This window comes from Mobula hypostoma, chromosome X1 (assembly GCF_963921235.1).
Source record: "Mobula hypostoma chromosome X1, sMobHyp1.1, whole genome shotgun sequence".
NCBI lineage: Eukaryota > Metazoa > Chordata > Chondrichthyes > Myliobatiformes > Myliobatidae > Mobula > Mobula hypostoma.
This window is the reverse complement of record NC_086128.1, coordinates 23,977,082-23,997,601: the sequence shown is the minus strand read 5'-3', so window position 1 is coordinate 23,997,601 and position 20,520 is coordinate 23,977,082. Positions and strand designations below refer to the sequence as shown.

General features: G+C 44.0%; 1 protein-coding gene across 5 annotated transcripts in view; it reads left to right on the top strand.

Moving 5' to 3' along the window:
• LOC134340113 (rho guanine nucleotide exchange factor 25-like) overlaps window positions 1-20,520 on the top strand; it is a 331,727-nt gene that overhangs the window by 233,436 nt on the left and 77,771 nt on the right. For all 5 annotated transcript variants that reach the window (XM_063036977.1, XM_063036978.1, XM_063036976.1 and 2 more), the window contains 2 exons: window positions 3,434-3,705; window positions 11,445-11,573. In XM_063036977.1, coding sequence (XP_062893047.1) covers window positions 3,434-3,705; window positions 11,445-11,573 — 401 coding nt within the window. The remainder of the gene's footprint in view (window positions 1-3,433; window positions 3,706-11,444; window positions 11,574-20,520) is intronic.

The window sequence follows — 20,520 nt, the reverse complement described above, 5'->3', positions numbered from 1 at the left end:
CTAGACAGAGAGTGGTGGGTGCATAAGGTGGTGGCAGAGGCAAATACATCAGAGGCATTTAAGAAACTCTTAGATAGACACATGGATGATAAAACGTGGGGGACTATGTAGGAGAGAAGGGTTAGGTTGATCTTAGAGTAGGTTAAAAGGCCAGCACAACATCATAGGCCAAAGGGCAAGTGGAAGGAGCTGGGGAGATCAGGAGGAGAGAGAATGGAATTGTGTCTATTGAACTATGGCATTTAAGTGATATAGCTGAACCCATTCCATCCTTACTTTATTTACTTTAATATTTATAACTGAATTTACATAGTAAATTGTTAAGATACAGTAACAGAGCATATAACATACAGCATATAACAGACCATATAACATAGAGTATATAACATAAGGTTTGTCCATCGTCATCGAGGAAGACCTTGACACCATTAGTACTTTTTTTTATGATGCCGAGTTGCGAGCTCAACACTCAACCCGGCACGGATAGAAAGCGTGCCTGGGAGTGGCCCGACTGGATTCGAACTCGGGAACCTTTGCTCCGGAGTCCGGCGCTGATGTCACTGCGCCACCAGCCGGCTTGATGGTGCCAAGCCTAGTGCTTGATTTGGATTTAAGTGAGGGGGAGTTGCGCAGCGTCAGCCTCACTCTCTCTTCCCAATTCCCATCTGGATCCAGTGGCAAGACAGAGTCGAGACGGCTGGAGATGGGACTAGGTGCAGTGGATGACCGGGATGTCTTCTGTGTCTTGTCCTGCTCTACACGTTCCACGACACTTGCAGAGACCGCCTTCTCGACTGTTGGACCTTCCATTGGTTTCATCTGCTCAGTCCGCTGGAGTCTGTCTTCACATGCTGGGATAGATAACTCCCCATCTCACGTTTAGCCGGCTTGTCGAAGCCGTTGCTCGGGTTGTGGCCGCTATCGCATGCAAACAGCTACGGGGAGCCACAGGTGAGAGCTGAGTGCCAGGTGGGGACCAAAGGTGGACTAACCGCCTTGAAAAGGACGCGACATGTTCCCCCACCAGAGGTGCTACCCCTCCCTGACACCCCATACACTCCGCATATAACATACAGCATTTAACAGACCATATAACATAGAGCATATAACATACAGCATATAACAGAGCATATAACATACAGCATATAACATATGGGCTCTTTGACTCCCTATGTTGTGCCAACCTTTATAGCCCTACTCTAACAACACACATAAAAGTTGCTGGTGAACGCAGCAGGCCAGGCAGCATCTCTAGGAAGAGGTGCAGTCGACGTTTCAGGCCGAGACCCTTCGTCAGGACGAAGACCCTTCCTGACAAAGGGTCTCGGCCTGAAACGTCGACTGCACCTCTTCCTAGAGATGCTACCTGGCCTGCTGCATTCACCAGCAACTTTTATGTGTGTTGCTTGAATTTCCAGCATCTGCAGAATTCCTGTTGTTAGCCCTACTCTAAGATCGATCTAACCCTCCGCTCCTACAAAGCACATAGACCTCCATTTTTCTTACATCCATGTGCCTACCTAAGAGTCTCTTAGATTTCCCCAGTCTCAGGGTAGGATACGGTAACATAAATATACTTTGATAATAAATTTACTTTGAACTTTGAACTCAGTGTATCGGCCCCTATTACCACCCCTGGCAGTGTGTTCCAGGCACCCATCACCCTCCGTGTAAATAACCTAACTCTGATATTCCCCTGAACTTTCCTCCAAGCACTTTAAAAGGATGTCCTCTGGTATGGTCCTCACCACCGCCAAATGTAAAATATTGAAATCAAGCTGAATGATGTCATTGACAAAAGTCAAAGTACAGTAAATGTATTTCTTTGTTAAAGGCATGGACAAAAGACCTTCTGGTTCATTGCTAATATCCCTCAGCAAAGTTTCCACCCACCAATGTGTAGTAGAGAGACTCTAATAGGCAATGGTGACATACCCAGCATCTCTGTCTTCTGGACTTCTTGTGGGCACTGTAACGGTTTCATTTATTCCAGTGAATGTCAGGATAAGGTTCATTGTCATGGTGGGGGAGATTATTTTCTATCTGGTATGTGTGACAGGTCCAGAGAAACACCAAAGCATTCCAACTAGGGAGGAACAACTCATATTTCCCCTAAACTGTGGAAGTTTTATCAAATGAAGAAACATACTATGCAGTAGTTATCTTGAAACTAAGCTTTCTTTTACATTATTTAATGCCCAGGATTCTTTTGCTCAATCTCGGTGAATAAATATTAGAAACAAACTGTGCACGAAGTATTTCTCAGGGTGATCTTCTTTGTCTTACATTGAACCCTGGTCTGACTTGATCCACCGCAATGTGAGTCACAAAATCATATTTCCATCTTTCCTTATGACATAAAAGGAGGCCATTCAGCCTATTCAGTCTTGCTGGCTCGCTGCAATTCCGAGAAGCTGAAGTAGGCCTTTCAACTCTTTCTTCATGCTCCCCCATTTCAATATGATCTTCCACCTCAGCGCCACTTTACCGTATCAGCCCTGCATCCCTCAATTCCTTTAACAGCTAAAAAAAAACTATTAATTTTGGGCTCTTATCTGCTCAGTGACTGAGCCCCTGCAACCCTCTTGGGTAGTTTTGCCACCCTCTGTGGAGGGAAAAGGACAGTTGACGTTTCAGGTCGTGACCTTTGATCTGCACTGAAAGACGACTACCTCCCCTGTCTATGTCTCTTAAATTTTTATACATTTTAATCAGATCACCTCCCAGCCTCCGATTCACCACACTGCAATAATATACCCTTCCAGTCCTTTCTGCTATTTGTGGTTGTCCAGTTCCTCCTTCAACCAATGGCCAAGTCATTGGGTATATTTAAAGCGGAGGTTGATAGGTTCTCGGCTCGTATGGGCATCAAAGTTTATGGGGAGAAGGCAGGAAAATAGGGTTGAAAGGGATAATAAATCAGTCCTGTCGGAATGGCAGAGTAGACTCGATGGACCGAATGGTTTAATTCTGCTCCTACAGTATGTCTTATGGTCTTATGGGCAACCCTTCTCTGCTTTAGTCCCCTACATCAGGGTTTTGTCCCAGATGAAGGCGCTTGACTTGAAACATCAGCTGAACATTTCCCCCCACAGATGCTGCCTGACCGGCTGACTTTCTCCAGCATTTCGTGTGTTGCTCCAGATTCCAGCATCTGCACTCTCTTCTTGTCTCTGTCAGGTTAAGGAGATTGGTTTACAGGGAACTAAGTGGAGGTTGAGATGGATGGGATTGTTGTGTAAGCCAGTGTAGACTCAATGGCCTGAATGTCCCCCGACGTTGTAAGAAAATATAACAAATGCAACCTCTCAGCTCTGCCATCATTTCATGCCAAGGGTTTGACCTTAATTATCTGGAAGCAGAAGGGCGAGGTGAAGGTGAACGCAGGGGATAGCCAAGGTTGCTCTGAAAGGCCCTGCCACTCTCTTTGCAGAGTCGTACTCCGTGACGGGCAGTGATGGCAGCATCTCCACCTCCGTGGCCTCCATCCAGCCTCAGCCGTCCACCAGCTCGGCCCCCAGCTCGCCCAGCTCCAAGCACTCGGTGAGCACGCTGAAGAAGTGGCTGACCAGCCCGGTGCGCAAGTTGAGCAGCAGCAAGGTCAACAGGCGAGTGAAGAAGCTGGAGTGTAAGCCCAAGAAAACGGAGCACAGGAAGAGTATCGACTTGGGCATTGTCAACAAAGGCAGCGAAGCTCAAGATGTGGTAAGAGCCCTTTCATTTTCCTGGAAATAAAGCTGCAAGCAAGTTTAAAGTTGTGTTCAAAAGTTAAAGACAAGTGCATTCTCACATACACGTAGATGGTGAGGTACAGGAACATTGAAAATCTTGCTTGCAATCAGATGTGTGTTTGACAGCATTCATACAACACTGTGGAGGTGTGGTTACAATACCAAATGTTTTTTTTTCTTTCCAACTTATGGACAAAATTAACTTATGGGTATCTGTAAGGTCAGAATTCATTCATTACCTGAATTTGGCCGATACCAATATCATTTGTTGGACTCTTTGATGAAAAGTCATCACTTAACATGTTCTCTCTCCACAGATGCTGCCTGGCCTGTTGTGTGTTTCCAACATTTTATGATTTTATTTCAGATTTCTGGCTTCTTCATTTTCTTGCCTTTTGCTTTCTTGCTTTTGCATCCCTTTCCCCTTGCTTCCCCTCCCACCAACTTTCCCCTCTCCAAAACCATCACCACCACTGCCTTCAGATCACATTGGGGAGAGAAAGGTAAGGTATGTTGCTAAATTACTCTTGGTAAATGGGAGGATTAGTGACCTGGAGCCTGCGTATCAGCATCTTGAATAAAAGATCTGTTTCCATGTTTGTGCAGGACTTCCCCTCAGGTTAAGAAAAACTTGAAGGGAAAATGAGATCGACTGAGCAGTAATGACAATCTTTACGAAACTTGAACTCAATGACAGTCAAACAGACACGGTAAAATCTAATAATGTCACTTGTTTAGGGAAGGAGTTTGTGCTGTGTTACAGACGAGGCTGTTTGAATCATCAGTAACTCACAGACCTGCTTCACATCCTTCCTACTGATGCAAAAGCTCAATTCACCCTCAAAAGAAAAGATTCAACAACAGTTACTGGAAGACAATCCCACCCTCTGTGCAAATCACATTTTTATTTGGGAGGCCCTTGAATTATTACTTTAGGATTAACCTTGTTCTTTGCTGTTCCTGTGTGATCACCAAACAGAGGCTATCTATCACTGCAGGCTTTGTGCAGTTCTTTTATCCGTATTCACCGCATACTGTTTCTTGATGACCTACCCTGCTGTATAAGGAGAGGTTAGATCTGCTTTCACTTGAGTTTGGAAGAATAAGGGAGGAGGATCTAATTCCCCTTCCCTTATACGATCACCTCCAGCCTCTTGTGCTCCAGGGGGAAAAGTGCCAGCCTATCCAGTCTCTCCCTATAGGTCAACCCTTCCAGATCCAGTAAAACCCTTGTGAATCTTTCCTTCACACTTTCCAGCTTCATTACATCCTTCCTATAACTGGGAAACTAGAACTGTACACAATACTGCTAGTGCAGTCTCATCATTTACAAGGTTGTAAATCTAGTCAGCTCCATCTTGGGCACTAGCCTACAAAGTATCCCGGACAGCTTTAGGAAGCGGTGTCTCAGAAAGGCAGCGTCCATTATTAAAGACCTCCAGCACCCAGGGCATGCCCTTTTCTCACTGTTACCATCAGGTAGGAGGTACAGAAGCTTGAAGGCACACACTCAGCGACTCAGGAACAGCTTCCTCCCCTCTGCCATTCAATTCCCAAATGGACTTTGAAGCTTTGGACACTATCTCACTTTTTTAATCTGCAGTATTTCTGTTTTTGCACATTTTAAAAAATAATTATTCAATATATGTAATTGATTTACTTGTTTATTTATTATGTTTTATTTTATTTATTATTATTATTTTTCTCTCTCTCTGCTAGATTATGTATTGCATTGAACTGCTGCTGCTAAGTTAACAAATTTCACGTCACATGCCAGTGATAATAAACCTGATTCTGATTCATTGTCTTGTACGGCTGTAACATGACATCCCAACTCCAGTACTCAGTATCCTGACTGGTGAGGGCCAGAATGCAAACACCTTCTCCACCACCCTGTCTGCCTTTCTTCCCACTTTCAGGAACCATTTACTTTACCCCTCATTCTCACTGTTCTGCAACACTCCTCAGACACTACCGTTCACGGCGTAAATCCCAAACATGAGATTCTGCAAATTGTGGAAATCTTAAGTGACACACACAAAATGCTGGAGGAACTCAGCAGGTCAGGCAGTATCGATGGAGGGGAGTGAACAGTTGCTGTTTCGGGATGAGACTTGATGAAAGGCCTAATTACTGTTTATTCCCCTCCATAGATGCTGCCTGACCTGCTGAGTTCCTTCAGCAGTTCGTATGTTTCACTATGCAAGTCCTGCCCTGATTTTTAACTTCCCGAAGTGAAACATCTCACACTAGCCCATGTTAAATTCCATCTCTAATTTCTTGGGCCATTTCCCAAGTTGATCAGTATCCCCTTGTTACCTCAGATAACCTTCTTCATTGCCCTTGAGACCACAACAACTGTATACAGAGGGTCAACCATGATCACATTGAAAAGCAGGGCAAGCTTGAAAGGCTAACCACTGCTGTTATTTAAGACCATTAGATATGGGAGCAGAATTAAGCTGTTCAGCTCATCGAGTCTGCTTCATCATTGCATCATGGCTGATTTATTATCCCTCTCAACTCCATTCTCCTGACTTCTCACCATAACCTTTGACACCCTGACTAATCAAGAACCTATCAACCTCCACTTAAAATATACCCAATGACGTGGCCTCCACAGCCTTCTATGGTAATAAATTCCACAGATTCACCACCCTCTGGCTACAAGAATCCTCCTCATTTCTGTTCTAAAGGAATAACCTTCTACTTAGAGGCTGTGCCCTCTGGTCCTGGACTCCCCCACTGTAGGAAACATCCTCTCCACATCCACTCTATCTTGGCCTTTCAATATTCGATAGGTTTCTTATCTTTTAACTTTCTGTGCTTCTTTCCTCTCCTGACTTATGTTTCTGAAGTCTGCACTGATTGGCCTGATTAATGTGTCCCTAAATGCAGTAATTTCACCCTTTCAAACAGTACTAGTTACCGACAACTGAGCTCTAACAAACTAAGCTATAATTTTCTGCCTTTTCCAATTGAGCCAGTTAACATTAGCTTCAGATCTGAGTCATGAGGTTGTGGGTTCAACACAGACAACCTGTGGGCCAGTGGTTTACAAATTATATTTCAGGCAACTTACATTTTAACCATATGGTTGGCTTGAAAAACACACCGCTGGCGCTTCGAACTCTATGAGCCAGCGGTGTGTTTTTCAAGGAACAGGGACAGCAATCCATTTAATAATGTCCTGCAAATGATTGTTTGGGCTCCTGGAGGGTGGGATGGGAAGAGTTTGCAATCTCCTCTGGTCACATGGAAAGGTGCTGTGGGAACGGGGGGTGGGGATGAAAGAGTGCAGCAGGGAGTCACAAAGAGGTCACTCCCTGAAAAGTGCATTCGGGGGAGGAGTGGGGAGATGCGACTGCTGGCAGGGTCACGTTGTAGATGGTGGGAATCGTGAGGTTAATACCCTGGTCAGACCACACTTGGCATATTGTGTTCAGTTCTGGTTGCCTCATTATACGAAAGATGTGGAAGCTTTAGAGAGGGTGCAGAGGAGATTTACCAGGATGCTGCCTGGATTACAGAGCATGTCTTATGAGGATAGGTTGAGCAAGCTGGGGCTTTTCACTTTGGAATGAAGGAGGATGAGAGGTGATTTGATAAAGGTGTGCAGGATGATAAGAGGCATAAATCAAATGGATTGCCAGAGTGGAAATGGCTAACATGAGGGGCATAATTTTAAAGTGATTGGAGAAAAATATGGGGGGATATGTCAGAGGTAAGTTTTTTTACAGAGAGGTGAGTGCATGGTGGGCCAGGGATGGTGGTAGAGGCAGATACATTAAGGGCATTTAAGAAATTTTTAGATAGGCACATGGATGATAGAAAAATGGAGGAGAGAAGTGTTAGATTGACTTTGGAGAAGTTTAAAAAGTCAACACAACATTGTGGGCCAAAGGGCCTGTATTGTGCTGTACTGTTCTGTGTTCTAATACATTAGAACATTAGTCATAGTACATTAGTCTGGTCCAGTGGGAGTTGAGGACCACCCTGATAGAACTCAAAATTTTATCCCTTTAGCTGCCAACTTCCACCATGATTTCCCTTTACATCGCCCATCTCGGACCCTTCCCTTTTTGAGTCCCTCTGACTCCATTTCAGGGGATAAAATATCCAATAATATATTTTACAGTCCCTCACATTCCTACAGCTAGCTCAACTGTACATCCTCAGAATCAGATTATCATTGATTTACATGATGCAAAATTTGCTATTTTGTGGCAGCGCTACAGCGCAAAGCCATAAAAATCTATAAATTATAGAAGTTTAAACTAGATACAAGGGGAACCAGAGTGTAGGAACAGATGTAGGGGAGAAGGAAGAAAAAGAAAATAGTAAAGTTGTTTGCACCGTCAGTGATAAACAGAGAGTAAGAGGTGGAAAATTTCTTAAATGCATTTATTTTAATGCTAGGAGCATTGTAAGAAAGGTGGATGAGCTTAAAGCATGGATTGATACCTGGAAGTATGATGTGGTAGCTATTAGTGAAACATGGTTACAGGAGGGGTGTGATTGGCAACTAAATATTCCTGGATTTCATTGCTTCAGGTGTGAAAGAAAAAGGGACAAGAGGGGGAGGTGTTGCATTGCTTGTCAGAGAAAATATTACAGCGGTGCTCTAGCAGGATAGATTAGAGGGCTCGTCTAGGAAGGCTATTTGGGTGGAATTGAGGAATGGGAAAGGTGTAGTAACACTTATAGGGGTGTATTATAGACCACCAAATGGGGAGCAAGAATTGGAGGAACAAATTTGTAAGGAGATAGCAGATATTTGTAGTAGGCACAAGGTTATGATTGTGGGAGATTTTAATTTTCCACACATAGACTGGGAAGCCCATACTGTAAAAGGGCCGGATGGTTTGGAGTTTGTAAAATGTGTGCAGGATAGTTTTTTGCAGCAATACATAGAGGTACCAACTAGAGAAGGGGCAGTGTTGGATCTCCTGTTAGAGAATGAGATAGGGCAGGTGATGGAGGTATGTGTTGGGGAGCACTTTGGGTCCAGTGATCACAATGCCATTAGTTTCAATATAATTATGGAGAAGAATAGGTCTGGACCCAGGGTTGAAATTTTTGATTGGAGAAAGGCTAACTTTGAGGAGATGTGAAAGGATTTAGAAGGAGTGGATTGGGACAATTTGTTTTATGGGAAGGGTATAATAGAGAAATAGAGGTCATTTAAAGGTGAAATTTTGAGGGTACAGAATCTTTATGTTCCTTTTAGTTTGAAAGGAAAGGTTAAAAGTTTGAGAGAGCCATGGTTTTCAAGGGATATTGGAAACTTGGTTCGGAAAAAGAGAGATATCTACAATAAATATGGGCAGCATGGAGGAAATGAGGTGCTTGAGGAATATAAAGAATGTAAAAAGAATCTTAAGAAAGAAATTAGAAAAGCTAAAAGAAGATACGAGGTTGCTTTGGCAAGTAAGGTGAAAATAAATCCAAAGGGTTTCTACAGATATATTAATAGCAAAAGGATAGTGAGGGATAAAATTGGTCCCTTAGAGAATCAGAGTGGATGGCTGTGTGTGGAGCCAAAAGAGATGGGGGGAGATTCTGAACAATTTCTTTTCTACAGTATTCACTGAGGAGAAGGATATTGAATTGTGTAAGGTAAGGGAAACAGGTAGGGAAGTTATGGAAACTATGATGATTAAAGAAGAGGAAGTACTGGCGCTTTTAAGGAATATAAAAATGGATAAGTCTCCGGGTCCTGACAGGATATTCCCTAGGACCTTGAGGGAAGTTAGTGTGGAAATAGCAGGGGCTCTGATGGAAATATTTCAAATGTCATTAGAAACGGGGATGGTGCTGGAGTATTGGCGGATAGCTCATGTGGTTCTATTGTTTATAAAGGGTTCTAAGAGTAAACCTAGCAATTATCGGCCTGTGAGTTTGACGTCAGTGGTGGGTGAATTGATGGAAAGTATTCTTAGAGATGGTATATATAATTATCTGGATAGACAGGGTCTGATTAGAAACAGTCAACATGGATTTGTGTGTGAAAGGTCATGTTTGACAAATCTTATTGAATATTTTTAAGAGGTTACTCGGAAAGTTGACGAGGGTAAAGCAGTGGATGTTGCCTATAAGGACTTCAGTAAGGCCTTTGACAAGGTTCCACACAGAAGGTTAGTTAGGAAGGTTCAATCATTAGGTATTAATATTGAAGTACAAACGTTTGTAGTAAAATTGAATTCAGCAGTGGCTGGATGGGAGACTCCAGAGAGTAGTGGTGGATAACTGTTCGTCAGATTGGAGGCCGGTGACTAGAGGTGTGCCTCAGGGATCTGTACTGGGTCCAATATTGTTTGTCATATACATTAATGATCTGGATGATGTGGTGGTAAATTAGATTAGAAAGTATGCAGATGATACTAAGATAGGTGGAGTTGTGGATAATGAAGTAGGTTTTCAAAGCTTGCAGAGAGATTTGGGCCAGTTAGAAGAGTGGGCTGAAAGATGGCAGATGGAGTTTAATGCTGATAAATGTGAGGTGCTACATTTTGGTAGGACTGATCAAAATAGGACATACATGGTAAATGGTAGTGCATTGAAGAATGCAGTAGAACAGAGGGATCTAGGAATAATGGTGCATAGTTCCCTGAAGGTGGAATCTCATGTGGATAGGGTGGTGAAGAAAGCTTTTGGTATGCTGGCCTTTATAAATCAGAGTATTGAGTATAGGAGTTGGGATGTAATGTTGAAATTGTACAAGGCATTGGTAAGGCCAAGTTTGGAGTATTGTGTACAGTTCTGGTCACCGAATTATAGGAAAGATGTCAACAAAATAGGGAGAGAGTACAGAGAAGATTTACTAGAATGTTACCTGGGTTTCATCACCTAAGTTACAGAGAAAGGTTGAACAGGTTGGGTCTTTATTCTTTGGAGCATAGAAGGTTGAGGGGGGACGTGATAGAGGTATTTAAAATTATGAGGGGGATAGATAGAGTTGACGTGGATAGGCTTTTTCCATTGAGAGTAGGGGAGATTCAAACAAGAGGACATGAGTTGAGAGTTAAAGGGCAAAAGTTTAGGGGTAACATGAGAGGGAACTTCTTTACTCAGAGAGTGGTAGCTGTGTGGAACGAGCTTCCAGCAGAAGTGGTTGAGCCTGATTCGATGTTGTCGTTTAAAGTTAAATTGGATAGATATATGGACGGGAAAGGAATGGAGGGTTATGGGCTGAGTGCAGGTCGGTGGGACTAGGTGAGAGTAAGTGTTCGGCACAGACTAAAAGGGCCGAGATGGCCTGTTTCCGTGCTGTAATTGTTATATGGTTATATATATGGTTATATGGTTAATAAATAGTGCAAAAATAAAGGATAATTAGGTTGTGTTCATTGGTTCATGGACAGTTAGGGAAGAAGCTGTTCTGAAGAATTGAGGCTCCTGTACCTCCTCCTTGATGATAGTAACAAGAAGTTGCCATCCATTCCGGTGCCAACATAAGATGCCTGCAATGCTCAGCAGAATGCAGAATAAACCAAAACGGAACACAACAAGTGATAAAACAACAGAAAAACAAACCCCTTTCCTCCGTCCTACCCACCCACGCACATGAACAGTCCTCCAGATCCAGGGTTGGCCTCTGGGCCTCCAGCCTATAGTCTCCAGGCTTCGACATCCGGTTCATGTGGGCAGCCTTTGGTGACCAGCCCCACTGATTCACTAATAAAGCAATCCAATTCTTGTTGATCTTCACAGAAGGGATGGAAGGATGGGCCAGGTAGCCGCAGATCATCCAGAGATGAACGGATAACAGAAGTAATTCCAGAGGCACCTCCAGTTCTTTGCGAAGAGCCGAAGAAAGAGGTAGAAGAACAGGATACTGCAGTAAGTTGTGGATGTAATTTCCATCTCCTTTTCTTCCTGCCTTGGTTTGCTCTGAAAAATATACACACAAACAGAGACATTTCTCATAAAGCATTTGGTTGAGATAATAGTTGTGGAGAATATCCATCCAGTAAGATCAATCAAACATTAGTAGAAATGCAGAGGGTAAAGTCACGCTTAGATAAAATAGCAAGAAGGGCAGTACAGTGTTGTAGCTGGTAGAGCCACTGCCTCACGGCCCAGTGACCCAGGCTCAATCCCCTCCTTTGGTGCTATCTGTGTGGGGTCTGTACATTCTCCCTGTGACCATGTGGGTTTCCCCTGGGTGATCCAGTTTCCTCCCACATCCCACGAACTCTGGCTGGAGTCAGTGTGAATGTTGGGTGAATAAAATAAGTTTGAATAGGATAAGTGTAATTGGATGGTTGATGGTCAGCACAGACTCAATGGGCTGAACAGCCTGTTTAAGAAACTGTGACTTTGTCACAGAACTCTGTTGGTGATTCAGATTACTAAAATAGACAAGATAAAACCAACCAGATTAACAGCAGATATAATATCAATCATCCAAATTGATATAAAGTTCAGATCCATTTTCTTCATGCCCTCATGAAAATTGTATATCAGCCAACAAGCTTCCAATTAAAAAGGTTTGAGCTGTTCTTCATTACTATCAATTTGGAAGGACATGAAGCATTGGATTATATACTCAGTGGCCACTATGTTACCTGCTCAGTAATATAAGAGCATAAGAACATAAGAAATAGGAGCAGGAGTTGGCCATCTGGCCCATCGAGCCTGCCCCACCATTCAATAAGATCATGGCTGATCTGTCCGTAAACTCAGCTCCATCTACCTGCCTTTTCCCCATAACCCTTAATTCCCCTACTATGTAAAAACCTATCTAACTGTTTCTTAAATATATTTAGTGAGGAAGCCTCAACTGCCTCCCTGGGCAGAGAATCAGTCAATTGTGTGGCAGCAATTCAATGCATAAAAGCATGCCGACACAGTTAAGAGATTCAGTTGTTGTTCAGATCAAACATCAGACTGGGGAAGAAACGTGATCGAAGGCACTTTGGCCATGGAATGATTGTTAGCACCAGAAGGAGTGGTTTGAGTATATCAAAAACTGCTGATTTTCTGGGATTTTCACACACAAGTCACTAGAGTTCACAGAGAATGGTGTGAAAGACAAAAAACACATCCAGTGAGCAGCAGTTCTGTGGGTGAAAACACCTTGTTAACGAGAGAGGTCAGAGGAGAATGGCCAGACTGGTTCAAGCTGACAGGAAGGTGACAGTAACTCAAATAACCACACGTTACAACAGTGGTGTGCAGAAGAGCATCTCTGAACACACAACACATCAAACCTTGAAGTGGATGGGCTACAGCAGCAGAAGACCATGAACATACACTCAGTGGCCACTTTATTAGGCATAGAAAGTACTTAGTAAAGTAGCCACTGAGTATTGATGCTGCAGGTTCCTGAGGCACAGAGAGACACATTTGAAGTTTTTCTAAGAAAAGCAAGATATACGATCTAGTTTTACAAGGTAGGGAAGGACATACTGTCAACATTATTCAGCTTTTATGAAGATGTTGAGAGATACTGTCCATGAAAACATAGGATTCTGGTCCACTTATTCCACAATTATTGGCCTGTTTATATGCAATTGTTTTGACGGCACTCGCTTAAGAGAAATCAAGGCAACACAAAAGTCAATAAGGCACTGAGAAAGAGATTGACCTAACTGAGGAACTCCGTCAGAGGTTAGAATGAAACAGACCAAGAAACTAAATACTGATTGACAGAGTGGGGCTCCCAAGAGATTGAAACCAAAAGAAGAGACTAACAAAATCTTACCGAGTGATAGACCCACTGAGAGAGTTAATGGCACCATTATGTCCAGTTTAATGCTAGTGCCCAACACCAAGTACACAAGGGTTTGTAGTCGTAATAATTTTATGTCTCAATAATTCGGTATCAATTCCCAATTCTGTTACGTATTCCCAAAAGTTTGCAAAAGAGTGTTTTATAGTGTTTTTACATTGACTGCATAGCATTGTTTAAAGGGTTAGCGGGTCCGTTTGCAGGAAATAGTAGTGCAGTCACTGGAGTTGAATGAGATGCTCTCCTAAGGGGTTGTCTGTTGGTGGTTGTAGAGGCAGATCCGGGATCCACATATTCTGGTGCAGTGTGGGCAAGAGTAGGTGCTGGTTGTGGTGAGTTGTTGGGTCTTTTGATTGTTCATTCTCTCCTCTCACAGCTGCCACTAATTCTCTGTGGCACAGCGGAGGTCGTTCTCATGTAGTGCAGCTCCCTCTTGAGCAGATTTCCTCCAGGTCCATCGAGTGCAATGCCTTCCCAGTTTATAGATGTAATGTTGAATTTGTTCAGGCTAATTTTGATGTCATCTTTGAAACATTTCCTTTGCCCACCAGAGGCTCACTGACCTCCCTTCAACTGGAGTAAGGGATCTATTTGGGGAGAGGTGAGTTAGGAACATACTGTCGATAAGGTGAATGTACCAAGTCTCTCTCCCAGGCTTGGGGAATCAAGAAGCAGAGGGTGCAGGGGAAAGTGATACCAGGAACCTGGGGGGGTAACTTTTTTACACAAATAATGGTCTGTATGTGGAATGAGCTGCCAGAGGAAGTAATTGAAGCAGGTGCAATAACAACTTGTAAAAGATAGTTGGACAGGTACATGAATTGGAAAGATTTAGAAGGTTATGGGGCAAAATGCCAGCAATTGGGACTGTTTATTTTTATTAGGAGTGGGGAGGGGGTCACAGATGGGAGACCCAAGTATTGTATTTATTTTATTTAGAGAAACAGCATAGCAACAGACCTTTCCAACCCAGCGAGCCCACTCAACCCAATTCCACCCATGTGACCAATTAGCCTACTAACCCATACACCTTGTGGGATGTAGGAGGAAACCAGAGCAACCGGAGGAAACCCACGTGGTCACGGACAGAACGTACAAACTCCTTACCTGGGTCACTGGCGCTGTAAAGCGTTATGCTACCGTGCGTGCATGCGTGTGTCTGTGTGTGTATGGATTAGGGTGCTTGTGAGGTGTGAGTGCATGGAAGTGCTTCTCTGGTGGCTGAGGGTCGGAAGTATGCTGTTGAGGTGCAGAGAGGGCCGTCTCCTGCCCTGGGATGCTCGGATTTGGCTCATGAAGGGGATGTTTGAGGGTTCTATGTGCCTGGGGGAAAATCTATGCCTGATTATACTGGAGGGCTTGAACTTAAGGGAGAAGTTTCTACTGGTGGTAGGTGGTCGTCCTGTCAAGGTACTTTGTGATAGTTTATGTGATCTTATTGGTAATAGGCATTGGTTTATTATTGTCACATGTACGGAGATACAGTGAAAAACTTTGGCATCCATGCAGACCATTCCACACATAATGAAATTGAGGAAGGAGAAAGGACAGCAACAACAGGTTGCTCTAAACAGAGGAGCTTCTGCAAATACTGGAAATCCAGAGCAACACACCCAAAACGCTGGAGGAACTCAGCAGGTCACGCAGAACCTGTGGAGAGGAACAAACAGTTGACGTTTCGGGCTGAGACCTTTCATCAGGACCCTCGTCCTGAAACGTGTATTCCTCTCCAGAGATGCTGCCTGACCTGCTGAGTTCCTCCAGCACTTTTAGTGTGTTGCCCAAAACAATCCAGAGAGGCTCCTAGCACAGGGAAGGTGGTATTTGATATTTGTGGCCCTTTTTCTAAATCGCTTCTGTTTAGTTTTTTGGAGTGGGTCTCTATCTTTAGGTTTAGACCATTTGGCAACTGGGTCTGTAATGCCCCAGTCCTTTTCCTCTCTGCTGTCTTCCTCTGGAGGGGTGACCAGCTCACGTTAAGCGCAGGATCTCCGAAGACTGGATTCCCATTACAGGGTTAGAGTGAGGGTCCCAACCCACAAACCAAGCACTCAGACACCAACTGACATAGATCCTCTTTAAGGTCAATATCCACTGGCCACTTATCATCCTAACTGATTGACCCCCCCCCCCCCACACCGCAAGCTTTGCCCACCGACTGATCTACTGCCAACATTTACAGGCACAGACCCATATGAAGCACTGGCACCTTTGTTCAGATTCACACTTAGCAAGATAGCTGGAAGAGTGACACCTGTCGCCCAGGTGGTCATTTCGCCAGCCATCCGTATTATTGTGGGTTGAGAAAGGGATCCGCGACCTGTCATCCTAACCCAGGAATGAGGGGAAGTTGTATCGACTCAAACTCGGGATAATCAGCAGGTTGACCTTCATTAAAAGGAATTCAAACAGTTCTGCTGCACTCCCCTTCAAATGTCAAGTCGTTCAAGCTGACCTTTCAATGGAAAAAAGCACAGTAATTGAAAGTTAGCATAAACAGAGACTTAAAAGGTGATGGGAAATTCAGCTGCCAAGTTTACAATTGGCTTGTGACCTCAATGCATAAAAATTGTGAATGTCAGTGTTCCTTCTGCGCGATGGTACTGCAATCATCCTGCTGACTCTGAATCAGAATTAGGTTTATTTATTTATTCAGGTACAGCGCAGAACAGGCCACGCTGCAGCTCCTGATTTAACCCTCACCTAATTACGGGACAATTTACAATGACTGATTAACCTACTAACCTAAACGTCTTTGAACTGTGGGAAGAAACAGGAGAGCCCGGAGGAAACCCATGCAGTCACAGGGAGAATGTACAAACTCCTTCCAGGCAGTGGCGGGATCATTGACATAAGTTTTGAAATTTGTTGCTTTTTGGTAGCAGTGGCTGTAATGCCAGCGGTGCTGAGGTCAAGTGGCCTGATAGATACGGTTCACTGGCCTTTCCTCTCAATGTTTGAGCTCCCCAGTTTCTGCAGCTGTGAATCTGTGCCCTGATCTGTTCATTTCTCCTCGCATTTTGTGGCTGGTTTGCAATCCGTCGCTGCAGAAAAGGGCAAAATGGAGCAATGCCTTAGTTAGTTGCACCTCTCAGGGTGATCCAGGACTTGCTTCAGTTTTTCCGAGTGTGCACTGGGACATTCGTGGTGGCCGCCCAAATATCCCTGAGCTTTCAGCGTTCCAGAGCTGATTCCCAATTGCAGGATATCTCACTCGTTGGAAGGATCGTGCATGCACGACCATGCAACATGGAATGTTTAAAGTGTTCAGTCACTGGGAGCGTGGACAGAACCGGCTGGGGGTGCTTGGGGAATGCTCCTGATCCCATGTCAATCTGCCTGCATTCTAACCGTCACCTACCCACAGGGAGCGACTTAACAGCAGCCAATTAACCTGACAACCCCCATGTTTCTGGGACGTGGGGAGGAAAGCGGAGCAACTGGGGGAAGTCCAGGGAAGAACGTGCAAACTCCACACAGACAGCACCTGAGGTCAAGATCAAATCTGGATCTCTGGACCTGTGAGGCAGCGGTTCTACCGGCCGCGCTGCTGAGGTGCCTCTGAGGTAGAGCACTAATCAGGTACAAGCCAGTGGATTTCTGCTCAGATTTAATTCAAATTCTCCCGCTACTTTTTCTGTTGTACATTTCCGGGATTTCTTTTTTACTTCAAGTGAGCACTTTCCACCGTGACCGTCTGGTTTCTCCTGGGTGCTCTGGTTTCCTCCCACGTCCAATGACGTGTGCGCGTCGGCGGGTTAACTGGCCACTGCAAGTAGTGCCCTCTGCGATATGACAATCTGCTGAAGAATTCAGATTGGCGAGGGAAAGGAAGACAGAGCTCTGCTCCAGAACGTGGTAGGTTCAAGACCCCTCCACAGCTCTAGACTGGTGCTCTGGTGCAGTGGTGAGGGACTGCTGTGGTGTTGGAGGCTACATTATTCAGTAAGTAGATAAAATGCGGCCCCATCTACTGCCTCAGAATACTGTGATGTTATTTTAGTGAACAGCAGGGTTGGGCAGTAACGGGGAGTTAGGTTTGTATTCTGCCCAATGCACCGAAGGCTATGGACTGAATGGAGGCAACTGAGATTACTATAGATAGTTACAATGGTAGCATCAACATGGTAGGTTGAAGGAACATGTTTCTGTGCTGTGCACTCCATGGCCACTTTATAGAATACTGTACCTCTTCTACCTAATAAAGTAGCCACCGAGTAGATGTTCATGGGCTTCTGTTGCTGTAGCTCATCCACTTCAAGATTTGACATGATGTGCGTTCAGAAACACTCTTCTGCACACCACTTGTAACACGTGGTTATTCGAGTCACTGTCACCTTCCTGTCAGCTTCAACCAGTCTGGCCACTCTCCCCTGACCTCTCTCAATGACAAAGTGTTTTTGCCCAGAGAACAGCCACTCACGGGATTTTCTTTTGTTTTTCGCACCATTCTCTGTAAACTCTAGAGACTGTTGTGCAAGAAAATCCCAGGAGACCAGCAGTTTCTGTGATACTCAAATCACCCTGTGTGGCACCAACAATCATTCCACGGTCAAAGTCATTTAGATCACATTTATTCCCCATTCTAATGTTTGGTCTGATCAAAAGTTGAGTGTCTTGACCATGTCTGTGTGTTTTTATGCATTGAGTTGCTGCAACATGATTGGTTGTTTAGATATTTGCATTAACAAGCAGGTGTACAGGTGTACCTAATAAAGTGGCCATTGAGTGCAGTCATAGTAGTTTGAAGAAACCTCTTTCTATGCTATATGTCTCTCTGTCTCCTGGCCAGCATGTGGCTTTCAATTAACATCACTAAAACACATTATCTGTTTGCTATTACTTTGTGAGATTTTGCTGTGCACAAATTGGCCTCAAATCTTCCCAATTTACAACAGCATTCATGCTTGGGAAGTTGACTGTCAAGCAACTCAGGTGGTCTTGACTCTTCCTTCTCCCTTTTCGTGAAAGCCTCACCCACACAGTGACTCTGATATTGCTGTTGATAAGATTGAAAGAGTACAGAGAGAACTTACAAGGATGTTGACAGGACTTGAGAACTTGAGTTATAGGGAAGGATTGAATCGGCTAGGACTTCATTCCCTGGAGCATTTTAGAATGAGGAGAGATTTGATAGAGGGATACAAAATAATGAAGGGTAGAGATAGGGTAAATGTAAGCAGGCTTTTCCCACTGAGGCTAGGTGAACTAGAAATCACGGGTTAAGGGTGAAAGGTGAACTGTTTAAGGGGACCATGAGGGTGGAGAGAGTGTGAAAAAGTGATGGATGCGAGTTCAATTTCAAAACTTAAGAGAAATTTGGATAAGTACATGGATGGGAGGGTATGGAGGGCAATGGGAGTTGGCAGAATAACAGTTCAGCATGGACAAGATGGGCTGAAGGTCCTGTTTTTGTGCTGTAGTGATCTATGACTCTCTCAAGAAGAAGGGCCCACAACTGCACCATCCTCGTTGCATGTTGGACCTTCCCACTTAAAGTCTGCATCCTAGCTTTCTTCCAGAATAGCGCACGGGGTTAAATGTAACTTGCTGTCTCACAAGCTTTCTTTTGCCTGGTGCACAGTGGACATATCCTTCCAAGTCAATGTTCTTAGAAGTTTGTCTGTGACTAATTGCATAGAAATAATCTGAGCCAGACTCTTCGATGCCAAGAGCAAACTCATTTCCCAGAAATCCATTGGTTAAATTGAGACTGTGCCCTTTAATCCCAGAGAGAACTAAATTAATGATTAGAGTGGTTATTAACACAACTCTGCTTCATTCAATCTCAATAACTTTTTCCAAGAAGATAGAATAAAAGGTTTGTGTTGAGTTTATTGTCTAGAACAGGAAATTAATAACTATTCTTTGCAGTATTTTGCCACCCTTGCACTTTTAGTCTTGCCAGAATGTTGTCTTATTTTCCAGGAAAAGAGAGTGTGTGTTTTTCTCAGAACAGGACATTGATAGATTATTGATCCCTGCTAATCTTCTTGATGAACTGGGTCAGTGCCAGTATTACAGTACAATAGCTATGTCACCAGTCTGCAAGGGAATGCATGCGTTGCAGCAGAGAACATTAGTAAAAGTTTGCCCGAAGCTCGTGGCTATAAAGGCCAGTCCTGGGCTTGGCGAGAGAAGCAAGCCTGAAGTTCACTGGGACAGGGAGAAGTGGGGACAGTGGATGACGCAGTCATCAGCAGCCCCCAACCAGGTGAGACTCCACTGTGAGATTCAACCCTACCACACTTCGTCTGAAGCCACTCCCCCTTTGCATAAGTTTCAGTTTACCCCGTCTTAAGGCTTCATGTCTCTGAGTCAGAAGATAGTTAATAGTATCACAATAATGACAAGACCTAACATGATGAAACTTTGTTTTAAGCATAATAGAGTCATAAAGTTATACAGCATGGAAAAGGCTGTTATACTAGTTAATTAACCTAGTTGTTGAATGCCCAACTAAACTAAAGCTTTGTGACTGCACAATCTCCATATCCCAGCATCCTCTGCATATTCATGTGACTGTCTAAAAGCCACTTAAACACATGTATCTACCTCCACCACCATTGGTAGCTTCGTGTTCTAGGCACCCATCACTCTCTGTATAAACAGAAACACTTGCCCCGCACATCCTCGTTGAAATTACCCCCCACCCCCCGCCATGTTAAATACATGCTTTCCAGTATTAGGCATTTCCACCCTATGAAAAAGATACCAGCTGCCTATTATTACCTCTTATACTCTTATAAACTTCTATCAGGTCTTCCCTCAACGCCAGTTGCTCCAAAGAAAACAACTTGCGTCTATCCACCCTCTCCTTATAGCACATGTCCTCCAATTCAGGCCCTCCTGTAATGGGGTGACCAGAACTGAATGTAGTTTTCCAGATGTGGCCTGGCCAGAGTTCTATAAAATTTCAACTATTTCTTTACAACATAGCGAGGTGGCCAATAGCGCCTAAGTCCATCAATTCCATTTGATCTTCTATTTTCCTGTGAACTATTCTCCCCACATTCCCATCAACTCCCCCTGCTCCACCGCCATTTCTACCCC